The sequence below is a fragment of the Diorhabda carinulata genome, chromosome 6 (genome assembly GCF_026250575.1).
Source record: "Diorhabda carinulata isolate Delta chromosome 6, icDioCari1.1, whole genome shotgun sequence".
Taxonomy (NCBI): Eukaryota; Metazoa; Arthropoda; class Insecta; order Coleoptera; family Chrysomelidae; genus Diorhabda; species Diorhabda carinulata.
The window spans coordinates 15,250,283-15,263,535 of record NC_079465.1 but is presented as its reverse complement, the minus strand read 5'-3'; the positions used below and the strand labels follow the sequence as shown (position 1 = coordinate 15,263,535).

General features: G+C 31.2%; 1 protein-coding gene across 4 annotated transcripts in view; it reads right to left on the bottom strand.

Annotated features, from left to right (window-relative positions):
* LOC130894999 (transcription factor SUM-1) overlaps window positions 1–13,253 on the bottom strand; it is a 109,186-nt gene that overhangs the window by 59,518 nt on the left and 36,415 nt on the right. For all 4 annotated transcript variants that reach the window (XM_057802087.1, XM_057802086.1, XM_057802088.1 and 1 more), the window contains one exon: window positions 5,182–5,260. In XM_057802087.1, coding sequence (XP_057658070.1) covers window positions 5,182–5,260 — 79 coding nt within the window. The remainder of the gene's footprint in view (window positions 1–5,181; window positions 5,261–13,253) is intronic.

The window sequence follows — 13,253 nt, the reverse complement described above, 5'->3', positions numbered from 1 at the left end:
TAGAAACAACATATATTTCTTAAAATATGGATAATTGTGTAACAACCAAAAAGAAATGTCTTGTTTTTTATTATTTGAATATTTTGATAAAGATTAAAAGAAGTCGAAACACGTCAAATTTTCAACTGTCTTTAAAAAATTAAAAAAGAAATTAATTTTGAAATAGAAATTTATGAAATAGAATTATAAATTTTACTCAAATTATTTAGATGTTTTTTTATCATTGATAACTGTTTGATTCTATATAACAATTTCTAAAATTCTATTTTTTATGTATTCGACTCTGTTTTTCAAATTTTTATCCTTGAATGTATATTTTTCATTGAAACGATCTTGAAATAAACAGAGTATTGCATAACTGCATTTAAAACCAAAATTCTTAAAGTATAATCTTTGTAGATTGAATCGAATTCACATTTATCTTGTTGTTATGCATTGGTGGAGTAAAATACTTAAAATAAGACGTAGCCAAAGAAGCTTTCACCGAGGAAAATGAAATGAAATTACTGCTTAGTATTGTGCCGCATCTGCATGGAAGTGTATTTAAGTAAATTTTTGCAAGTCGTGGCACTGTTCAAAGAATCCTTAAAAAAATATAAAATGTATTCTAACCATGTCCAATTTTCATGAAGAGTAACTTGATCGTTATTTTCAAAGAAGAGTGAATTTTTTGATCTCTTTTTTTTACAGATTTTCATTAAAATGGATGTGTAAATAAACTAGGCAAATAAACTAGTATCCGTATTACTGAATGATATGTTTCTTTGGGGTTGAGCTCGGAGTTCAGAATTGGATGAATGTATTAGTACAGGATCCGACTGCTCAATTCTGCAGTTATCTGTTTTCTTTGTGAAACTAAGTTTGATTAAATGTTCACTGTTCAGGAAGCTCGCAATTTTTTAGCGATTATTTGCTTCTAAAAAGTTAGTAACGATTCTTTTTAATTCCTTAATGTTGAAAAAGAAAGCCGCAGTGAATTAAAAAAAAAATGTCTAACTTCGCCCAAAATTATACTGCCAGCTTTCTGAATGACATTTTTATAAAATGTTTAAAAAACAATAAATTGTTTATAAATTTTTTCACCCCTTTTTTGAACACTTTTTTGAGGTCAAAAAAATTCAAGAAACTGAGATGAGGGATTTTTAGTTCAACTCTTGTTCTTTCCAACGCGACTTTCCAAATGATAATAGGACCCTCCGGTGAGCAAGAATGGCCTTTTGAAAAAAAAGGGCCTCCTATGGTTTAATTGCCATTTTGCAAAAACTATTGGGACCACAGGGCCCATCTTTAGAGCAATGATTAAGTACATCGAGATCTTGGTTTTCAATGATTGAGAAACCTTTATACTTAAAATTCAACAAATTATAAACAATTTAAAAACTAGAAATTCTTCCCTTTCGGTTAAATTACCTAAGCAACAAATTATCGGAATTTAATTTATAGAAGCTTATTTTGAAGATTTTCCAATTCTCTACAATATTGCCCATAGTAACAAAGACGAGTCTTGCATAGGTTAAGCTCAAAACGCAAAAAACAAAATTTGTATCGATTTTTTGGTGTTTCTATTGTTTAAAAAAAATAACGCATAGACAAAAAATGTTGAATTTTATGCACTTTTATTTAACTCATAGAACATGATGGCGTTGTTTTTTTTTCTACTATTAATTTTGTCACCAAAAGCCTTTTTTTCGTAAGTGGCCTGGCCTAGTTGCAAAGTCAAGCAGACTACTAACAACGAACGTTCAAGTATTATGGTTAGAATCTCACGATCACTTGTATTGTTTAAAATAATTATAACTTCTAATCAAAGCTAAACACAAATTGTTAATAGCGGAGGATTCTATTTGTGCTTGAAATAAATAGTATTTCAATTGAAAGGTCTAGTCCACCTTGTATACAAATCAAAACATAACAGTTTATTCTAATATGGAGTTATTAAGAAATTTTTTTGTTCAATGCTACTATATATTGAGTTTCATATAAAATTGTCCAAATTTTTTTATGAGTTTCAAAACTTTTACCAAAATGTAAGCAATCCATACTCGGTTTAATATACAGGTGTTCTTCCTCAAAAAACCATATGTTTGATATATTTTTATAAACATTTTTCGAAATATTTTAAAATAAAACATTCGTGTCATCTTGTTGTGAAATTGATACACCCGGTATATTTTTTGGAATGTATATTTTTTCAATGTCCAACAAAAAGCACACTCATTTAAATTGTTAAGTAAGCTGTAATCAGAGCAAGCGAGAGGAAACATCCAAGTAATAGATAAGAAGAGAAAAATATTCACTTTTGTTTCAACAAAATTTATTTTTTTATTCAGTTCTTCTTGAAAACAATATTCAATATTATTCTGTCAAAAGCATAAGCCGTTAAAACACATGAAACAACAAGATCTATGGTCAACCTACGCTTAATCCGTCCGGAAAATTACAGTCGCTTCGGTGGTGATTTTACTCGACGTAGATGATACATTGACATATGACAGGGGGCGGATAAAATTTTTAAAAGCTAAAAACCAAGACCCAGCAATTTGTCTATTTCTGTGATATTGTGACTGGATGCTGCCAAACGGTCACGAAGACACGATTTAGGCATTAGGAGAGGAAACATCTGTCTTGTATCCCGTAAACAGGTAATACCAAATAAAATTTATATATGGCGGGTGTTTTATAAATATAGGGACCAAATGTTTTCAGAGTCGTTTATTTCAATTTCACACAGTGGTTATTTTAAAGTTTATTGCGAGCATTATGAGTTGTTCATTTTATGATATTGTTTGAACATAAATTAGATATATAATAGCATATGAGTATATTCTTGTTTTATTCGTACTTCAACATCAATTTCAATATCTTCTAATAAAATATTATTCTGCTCGTAACTCAGCAATATGATAATAAATAAAGTGGTGTAAAGTTTAAAAAATAATTTCACTCTTATCATAGTAAGGTGTATTGGTTACTATAATCTGCTAAAAGTCGAATTTAGGTCGTAGTTTTGAAAATATTGAATAACGAATAATTTCATACGAGGGCGGTTTGATTGAAGAGGAACTTTTCAGATGGTTGACAACACTTTCGTTGCTAACATATTATTGTTAGTTGCCGCCATGTTTCTAATATAATTTGTTAAAATTTTACATAAATTTGAATATTTATACTATTTGATTAGTTTCATTGACGATATGAAGAAAACTGTATTAGTTGTTGGTTAAATTTCCGAGTAAAAATAATTTTGATTGTTAATTAAACAAACAACTTCGCCAGAAAAAATAAATAGAGGAGCCGAGAAAAATTTACACAAAAATTCTGAAAGTGCTCCGTTCCACAGAATGATTTGTGAGTGTTTTTAGGAGTGGCCATACGAACACGGATGCCAAACGTTCGACACAGGCATTATTTTGGAAAGGGAGGATTATTTTTTTGATGGCTTGAAAAAATTGGACACGATGGACTAATGATGTAGATTTTAAAGTATATTATGTTGAAGGAATAATTTGTTTTCACAATCACACACACACACGCATCTAAATGTTCTTGATTTTAGATCTCTTCTGTTTTAAAATTAGTTTTTTTTTATCATTTTTAAGAGAAAGTTAAATTTTGACGTTTCGACTTTGATGATTAACAATAACATAAGAACAGAATGGTAAACGAATCCAAAACTGCATTGAGAGAAAATAATTATCCAGAAAAAATGATAAACAACATATTCAAGAAAATAATAATCAGATACTACAATCAATCAAAAAACAAAACAAAAATGAAAAATCAATACATAAAACATTTTTCGTTACCTTAGGACTTTCCCAACAAGTCCGGCAGAAGCCATGAACAACAGATACTACGACATGGGAACTTTGAGGTTACCTAACTCCTCGACAATGACAATTTGGTGAGAAGTCTTAATAGGATTAAGCCGTTCGAGTTAGTTTAAATAACGGTGTTAGTTGAAAGCAACGTATTGTGAAAATGTCGCATATCGTGAATGGTAGTGTTGCTAAAATTAATAGTCACTAAGGTTTAATAAACATTAGGACCTTAGGATTCAAAAATTTCCATGTTATTCAAGTTGGGTCAGGAAAAAATTGCTTATTATCTTCATGATCAGATTGTAATAACAGAAAAACCCTGCTTGGGTGTTTCATTAACAAAAAAAAACCTCCTGAATTTTGTAGCATAAATTCTAAAATACAATGTATATGAATGAATATAATTATGAATCTTTGAAATATCTTCGTTTTGTGATTTAAATAGAAAAAATTTGATAACTGATCAGTATTGATTGAACATCGACGATTCGCTGAAGTATTTGCGTAAAATAGATGATGATAGAGAGGAAAAAATGTATAACATGCCAATTAGAAACTACTGGAAAGTGAACTATTAACAACGGTCTCTAAATTTGATATCTATAATTCATAGAAAGACCTGTGACGATATACGAAACATATATGATAACAACAAAAACAGAGGAGAAGGAAATGAGAATAGTGGAACCAAAAATAATGAGAATGATTTTAAAATTAATAAAAGTTGGTATCAGGGAATACTGGTAACGCATGAACTATGAAGTATAGTGATAGAGTGATAGAAAGAAAAAGAACGTTTGTTCAATTCCATAAGGAAAACTCAGTCGTTGAAAGCAGTGGAGAAGTATTTAAGATTAGTAGGTTTAGAAGTGAATTTAAAAAACATTTATGCGGCACAACCCCACTGGGAATGTTTGGTCACTCATTAGTTTCTCCTCAATCACCGATCGATAGAATCGTATAAGAAAGTATTCTCTCTTCTCAATACTTATGAATGTAAATAGTAAGAAAAATGTGTATCTCTAATTATTATAGTACAAGTATTTTACAACGCATTCGAAAAGATAGATTACATAGTAAAATCTAATTCAAGAAATAAATTATTTAATGGAAGTGGAATAAACTATATTCAACTGTTAATACCAGAATTTTGACATAAACTGGAATAAATCACGGTACAACGATGATCTTTAGGTTCTTTAAGTTTCGTTAACAGAGTGAAGAAATTTACAAAATACTCTCTTCACTTTATGGTTTGTGCTTGAAAAAAGCGATAGCGAGCAATTGAAGATTTGAAGAAATTCTATTTGTGAAATATATCAATATCCACAATTCACCTTAAAAACAATATCCTACTTACCACTTAATGGGTTAAATCTTTGTAGAGGTTCACTAAATTGTTGTAGCCTTTCGCAAGCAAAGTGATTTGATGAACAATTCTGAAATAGAAAAGTTTTTACATTAATTTTATTTTGTTATCCAGAAATTTTAATAATTTGTTTCTTTGCATTTATGCAATACATATCTTTGTGGAAACGTGTGAACGTTTGCCTTTGGAAATCCGAAAAAGAAGATGGTAATATTCGAGGTAATGCATTCCACGATTTACAAAGAGCAAAAACCAAGTCTTTCATTTGATACGGCTTTCAGAAGTAGGTTTTTCTTATAATCTTGCTTCACAAACTGAATGATATGCTGATCCATGGGTTCAATCAGTGCAGGGCAATTTAGCGGAAAAAACATCTTAGTGATGCATTTATCCACAGTTGTCAGTTCTTCTCCAGACGGATGAACAGGAGCGTTATCAAGAAGCAATAACGCTTTTTGAGGAAAATTATGATCTTTCAACCGTTTTCTAATTTCTGGTACGAAGCATTCATCAAACGCTTTTTGAAAAAGATCTTTTGTCATCCACGCACTTTTTTGTCCATAATAGGTAAATCAATGTTTTTGAACGCACGTACGAAACCTTCAACTCTCTACGATCAACCGATCAACCCATTTGTTAATTATATACTTTAATTTTTTTGGCAAGATTTTAATTTTTTTGTCAAAAATATTATGTTACTCTGAATTTTTCACCCCTCTACAATCAACCCCTATTTTTTCATCGCGGTTATTTTATTTTTAATTATGATTTTTTTCTCAATTCAATTTGATCCTACGCCTTAGCCCATCAATCGATCAGTTATCCCCACCAGATGTCTACCATTGTCACTTCTTATCCAGAAAACATCGCGGAGTAGGGATGAGAATGAAGCTGTTTTACTCACTATAGAGTTTTCGGTCATTTTATTTTTTTTGGTTTATTTTTACTCTCATCATAAATTTCTCTGAATATAGGTGAGGTTAGTTGGTTGTTAATGGCGTTGAATTTTTATAGAATTTATTTTTTCAAAATCATTTTGGGTTAATGGGTTGGTCAATGCGTTAAATTTAAAGATAAAACAGTTGTTGTCTGGGGACTTGGTGTCATACAAATCTATAGATGCAGTTTGCGATACCAACGAAAGTGTGAATTATCCAATTGAGTTTTTAAATTCATTGGATTTGCTAGGCATGCCACCACACCATTTACAATTAAAGGTTGGATCTTCGATCATTCTGCTTCGTAACTTAAACCCACCACGGCTGTGTAATGGCACACGATTAGTCATTAAAGAAATAATGAAAAACGTTATTCAAGCCAACATTTTGAATGGAAAGTTTCAAGGTGTTGCTGCCACGTATTCCTATGATTCCTATAGATGTGCCAATTGAATTCAAACGCACTCAATTTCTAATTAGATTGGCATTCCGTATGACGATCAAAAAGGGACGAGGCCAGACATTGTCTGTATGTGGCTAAGATATGGAAACACCATGCTTTTCCCACGGACCACTATATGTAGCATGTTCTCGCGTGGGTAAACCATCTAGTTTGTTTGGTTGGCTAAAGACAGACTAACCAAGAATTTTGTACATTCTACTGCACTGAGAGATTAATCTTTATTTTTTTTTAACTGACATAATTAATAGTAAAAATATAAGTAATTATTTTTGATGTTTAGATAGCGATCGAGAATTGTAATTTAAGATAAATTTGTTACTTTAATAAAAATTAATTTATCGACCCAAATAAAGCATATTTTCATTATTTGTTTTGAACTAAAAAAATATTTCGTAGATATAATTTATATGGCAGAACAAAAATACCCAATTTTTCTTTCGTTTCGGCACATCTACAGCTATACATGTTACATAAGATAGCATTAGATGGCTAGTGTATGGTCTCCTATATCAACTACACATGACCACTAGGTAGCAGCAGAACGGACGTCAAGAAGAAACGTCAGTGGTACTCCTGCGCTTATCAGAGATATTGTAAAACATATATGTTTCCTTAATAAAATAGTATTCAATAAGTTCTGACTATAATTTAACAAGTTATAAAACATGTAACATGGTGTCAGGTGAAATCACGCCAAGAAGATAAAAGGTGGAAATAAGACTATACTGAAATAAGACACAAATGAATAACAGTAGCTAGAGGTTAATGAACTCTGCCACACCCTGATAGAAGCTTGCCGAGACCGAGTAGAAACGCGAAGATTTCACGTAGAGCAGTAATTTAATATTATAAAAAGAAAATGTCAACATTTAAGCCACCAAAAGCTTTAGTGTTTGATCAAAATACAAGTCAAAACTTTACAAAATTCATGAATAGTTTCAAAATATACATGAAAGCATCTGGCTATGACAGTAAAGATGATGAAATGAAGATCGCTATATTTTTGAATATTGCTGGTGAAGATGCTCAAGAGGTATTTCAAACCTTTAAATTTGATAATATTGGAGATGAAGAAAAATATGATAAGGTGATAGAAAAGTTTGAAAATCACTGCATGCCCTTTGAAAATGAGACATTTGATAGATTCAAGTTTAACACGCGCTGTCAGCAAGAAGGGGAGGACTTTGATAACTTTCTTACGGCAATAAAAAAGTTAGCAAAGCCATGCAAGTTCGCAACATTGCGTGATTCTCTGGTAAGAGATAGAATAGTAGTTGGTATATTAGATGCAGAGGTAGAAGAAAGGCTCTTCAGAGTGAAAAATTTGACTCTTCGTCTGGCAGAAAACATATGTAGATCCTCAGAAGCAAGTAAAAGGCAAGTTCAGAATATAAGAGGGAATGCAACACAAGTGGATGCAGTCAAGAAGCATCATCAATCTTATAGCAGTAGCAGTGCATACGAGTGCTTCAAATGCGAGACAAAACATGGTCCCAGAAACTGTCCTGCCTTCGAGAAGACCTATTCAGTATGTAAAAAGCCAAATCATTTCGCAGTGGGCTGCAAAAGTAGGCAGCAATTTAAAGGTAAAGAAAAGATTAGAAGTAAGAAGAAAACGCATGAGAATGTATTAATAGATAACGAGTACATCACTTTTAAGATAGATACGGTGCGACTTGTAACTGTTTGCCCATAAAGTGTGTTAGGAAGATAGGAGCAGAGAATCAAATAGTAAAAACTATCGTTGAACACATATGGTAATAATAAAATAAAAGCTAAGGGGTATGTAATATTAGATGGTGTGGTAAAAAGAAAATTTTCTAAAATTAAATTTATTGTTGTTGATTGTGACAGTATGCCTATCTTGGGATTAAGCACCTGTTTCAAGCTTGAATTAATAAAACAAGTTAGTGAAGTTAATAATAGGTATTTGGACTGAGAATGTATCAATAGATAACGAGTACATCACTTTTAAGATAGATAAGGGTGCGAATTGTAACTGTTTGCCCATAAAGTTTGTTAGGAAGATAGGAGCAGAGAATAAAATAGTAAAAAATAGACTATCGTTGAACACATATGGTAATAATAAAATAAAAGCTAAGGGGTATGTAATATTAGATTGTATGGTAAAAAGAAAATTTTCTAAAATTAAATTTATTGTTGTTGATTGTGACAGTATGCCTATCTTGGGATTAAACACCTGTTTCAAGCTTGAATTAATAAAACAAGTTAGTGAAGTTAATAATAAAAATAATTTTTTAACAAAAAATTCTGAGGTTTTTAAGGGTACTGGAAAAGTACCATATAAATATAAGATAGTACTAAAACAAAATGCAGTTCCATATTCTAGTAACTGCAGAAGGGTGCCAGAAACATTAAAACCAAAATTAAAGAAGGCACTAGATGATCTTGAAAACAGGGATATAATTTCCAAGATAGAACAACCAACAGAATGGGTCAATAATATTGTGATTATACAAAAACCAACAGGAGCATTAAGGATATGCCTAGATCCATTACATTTAAACAAATATGTCTGCTTAGATCAACATCCGATCCCTACTGTTGAGGAACTTAGTTTAAAGTTAAGAGATAAAAATATTTTTACTGTGTTAGATTTAAAAGAAGGGTTTTATCATGTTCCTCTTGATAAGGAGAGTAGAAAGTTGTGTACATTCATTTCTCCTTTTGGAAAATATGTTTTCAATCGATTACCATTTGGCCTTAATGTTAGTCCAGAAGTTTTCCAAAGGATTAATGAGAAAATTTTTGGTGATTTGCCAATAGGAATATATTTTGATGATATTATAATTGGGGGAGTAGATGAGAAAGAATATGATGAAATCCTCAAGGAAGTTATTAGTAGAGCCAAAAAATTTGGTATAAAGTTCAACAGATCAAAAGTACAATTTAAAGTTTCTTTTTAAAGTCGCTTATGTAGGTCAAATATTTTCTGCTGAAGGAGTTCGGCCAGATCCAGATTATGTAAAAGCCATTTTGGAGCTTGAAGATCCAACTGACAAAAAAGAGCTCCTAAGGATACTGGGTATGTTAAATTATCTCTCAAAATTCTTACCTAAGTTGTCTGAGCTACTATTTCCATTAAGAAACCTTATTAAAAATAATGTAGAGTTTAACTGGACTAAAGATCTGTCTCTTATATTTTCAAGAATTTAGTATCGAAAATAACTACTTTGTCTATATTTGACCCTAAGTTGTCTTTAGAAATACAAACCGATGCTAGTCAAAATGGCATTGGTGGTTGTCTTATGCAGCAAGGCAAACCAATTGCATTTTGTTCCAGAAGTCTCACAGAAACTGAGTCTCGTTGGGCTCAGATTGAGAAAGACTATTTAGCTATATCATACAGCTTATCAAAATTTCATCATTTTGTATTTGGGAGGCATATTGTTGTAAAAAGTGATCATAAACCGTTAGTAGCTATCCATAATAAGGATATTTACAAAGTGTCTTCTAGGCTTCAAAGACTGAAGCTAAAACTGCTAAAGTATAACTTCACTGTAGAATACCTTCCAGGACAGTTTATGTTTATTGCTGATCTTTTATCTAGATCATTTATCAAATCTAATGTCAAAGATGATCCTGAAATGGAAGAGATTGTACATTCTCTTGAACTTGACTTACCTATCTCTAAGGAACGACGCCTTGAATTAAGAAATGCTTCTTCTAATGAGTTGGTTTTATCTAAAATCATCGATTTTTGTGGTGATGGTTGGCCAGAGGATAAAAAATCTATCACAAATCCAGACATAAAAGCATTTTTCAATCTTAAAGATAATTTGTATGTTCATCAAGAATTCATTTTTCATGATTATCGACTTGTTGTTCCACAAACGTTACGTCACAAAATGTTATCAAAATTACACGTAGGCCATTTTGGTATTGAGAAGTCTAAAACTAGGGGAAGAAAACTTTTCTATTGGCCTGGTTTGTCTCGAGATGTTCAGGATTTTGTTTCAAAATGTAAAACTTGTTTGAAATACAGTAAAAGTGTAGTAAAAGAGCCACTAATGCAACATGAAAGACCAAATCTCCCATTTCTTAAAGTAGCAGCAGATATCTTAACTTATGCAGGTAAAGATTTTTTATCAGTAATGGATTATTACAGTAACTGGCTTGAATTAGTTCCCTTGTTTACCTCAATCACCACAAGTCCACGATATCCCAAGTCCAACGGACTTGCTGAGAGATCTGTTGCCATCTGTAAAGATATTCTTAAAAAATGTAGTAATTCTGGAAATGATATTTATCAAGCACTACTTGAGTACAGAACTTCTCCATTGACAGGTCTTGGTGTTTCACCATCAGAACTTCTAAACAATCGTTTACTAAGAACAACATTACCGGTTTCTAAAAAACTGCTAACAGAGTTACCATACGTTAATCTAAAAAAAATTTGTGAGAAAAGATTAAAGAATAACCCTAATCCAGTATCTCTTAGACACTCTTGTTTTGATTCTACTGACAATAATTTGCAAACTTCAACATCAAATAATGTACCTAGCGTTAACGAGTCAAGTGATATTACTAATGGTAGAAAATCAATGTCAACTGATGACAGTGAACATAATAATAGTGTGGAACGTTCTATTTCTGCCAAAGACAGTACTACAGGAAGTGACATTTATATAACTCGATCAGGACGATATGTAAATAAGCCTTTGAGATTTAGAGAATAAGCAATTTTTATGTCTTATTAATAATAACAGTTAAAGTTTAAGTTATATGTTTTCTGTTCTAATAATGTCTGGTATATAGTCGTTTTCTTTTAGTTGGAATTTTCATTTATTTATAAGTGTTAAGCTGCTTTTATAAAAGGGGAGATGTTACATAAGATAGCATTAGATGGCTAGTGTATGGTCTCAACTACACATGACCACTAGGTCAGAACGGACGTCAAGTAGAAACGTCAGTGGTACTCCTGCGCTTATCAGAGATAGCGTAAAACATATATGTTTCCTTAATAAAATAGTATTCAATAAGTTCTGACTATAATTTAACAAGTTATAAAACATGTAACAATACAGGAATTAAATGCAAAAAACACAAACTCGCTACATGCTTTCCATTTTTTTTGTTAAAAATGTACTGAATATGAATGATTCGAGAAAAATTCAATTACCCTTAGACGATGGACTGTCGATCATGATTTAATATGATGAACAACAAGAATTTAATAGTGGCCCAAGATTTGTACATATAAACCTCTGAAAAAACGATAAAATTTTATTTTCAAAAGTTTTTTTGAAAAAATATGAATATAAATTAAGGAAGAGCTGTTAATTTGATTATGGAAGAAACCACCGATTATTGTGGGCGTCATATTCTAAAAATGCCGAAAAAATTGTTGAGGAATATTTTATAAATTTTGTGCACCGAATTTAGTTACTACTAGAAAAAATTTACTTATTGTATCAGATGGCGTCTCTTACATAGTTTAAAATAATTTATCCAAATTTTGTTCATGTGACTTATTTAGCTCATGGATGATGCAACAGAGTAGCTGAACATATTTGATATGAATTTTCTGATATACATATTATAATTAGTAGTGTTAGAAAAGTATTTGTCAAAAGTTTTTTACGGATTTAGTTATTGTTTAGTCTCCCGAATCAGTGTTGATTAGGAAACTTGGTCGGAAGTGGCAATTTTTTATGTTGAATATTCCTTAATAATTAGATGAAATTTCCTAATGTTTAAACGTTTTGAGAAAACCTTTTAGAAAATTGAAAAAATTTGAAATGGAAAATTTTGAATTGATGTAGATATAAAATTTTCAGATTTAAGTCAATTTAAATATGTTCCAGTTATCTCTGATATCTCGGATAAAAAGTAAAATTTCCAGATAGATAACTCGGAGTAAGACCTTGTCGCAAATTATAAAAGACTATTTTTAAAGTTAGAATAATAAACCAGTATCTCTAAATATATGTAAATAAATTGTATTATTTCATATATAGTATGCGCATTTTTCATAAAAATGTTTGGCATATAAATCAGATCTTTGATCATAATCATGGAATAAATTTGAATGATGTGAAATTGTTAAAATGTATTCAACAGTACATTATTGGGTTCATTCATTGATATTATTAAATTTAAGAAAAATTTAAAAAGAGACAATTGGACTATTCCCTGTAGTCCTCTGAACAGTTTATCAATTGAGGTATGAACGTGAAATATCCCGTCCAAGTGGTTATCTCGCTGTTTCCCGCAGTAAGAGGTTCGACAGATAGTTTCTCAACGATGTAACAACAAGAGATACATGTATAGTTCTTCCAATATCAATGCAGAAGACAGTTATGCGAGGAACAAACAATATTTCATAAATACGCACGGCCCTCATACCAAATTAAGAAATGAAAAATAAAGTTTATTCCCCGTATAAAATTCGGTAAGCATCTAACAAACCGCCAGTCCATGTGGACTCATCATCTCCACAGTTTACCAATGAAAACATCGAATCGTAAACATATTCAGCAACCTGATTGGTTGTAGAACTCGTAAAGAAAGTTCTAACAGCAGACCGCCAAGAGCATTGGAAAAACTGTGTTGAACATGTTACCAAAGAAGAAGATGAATATGACTCTAGTTCAGGCGACTCTGACTACAATTATTATTTATAAAGATACTCTGGAATT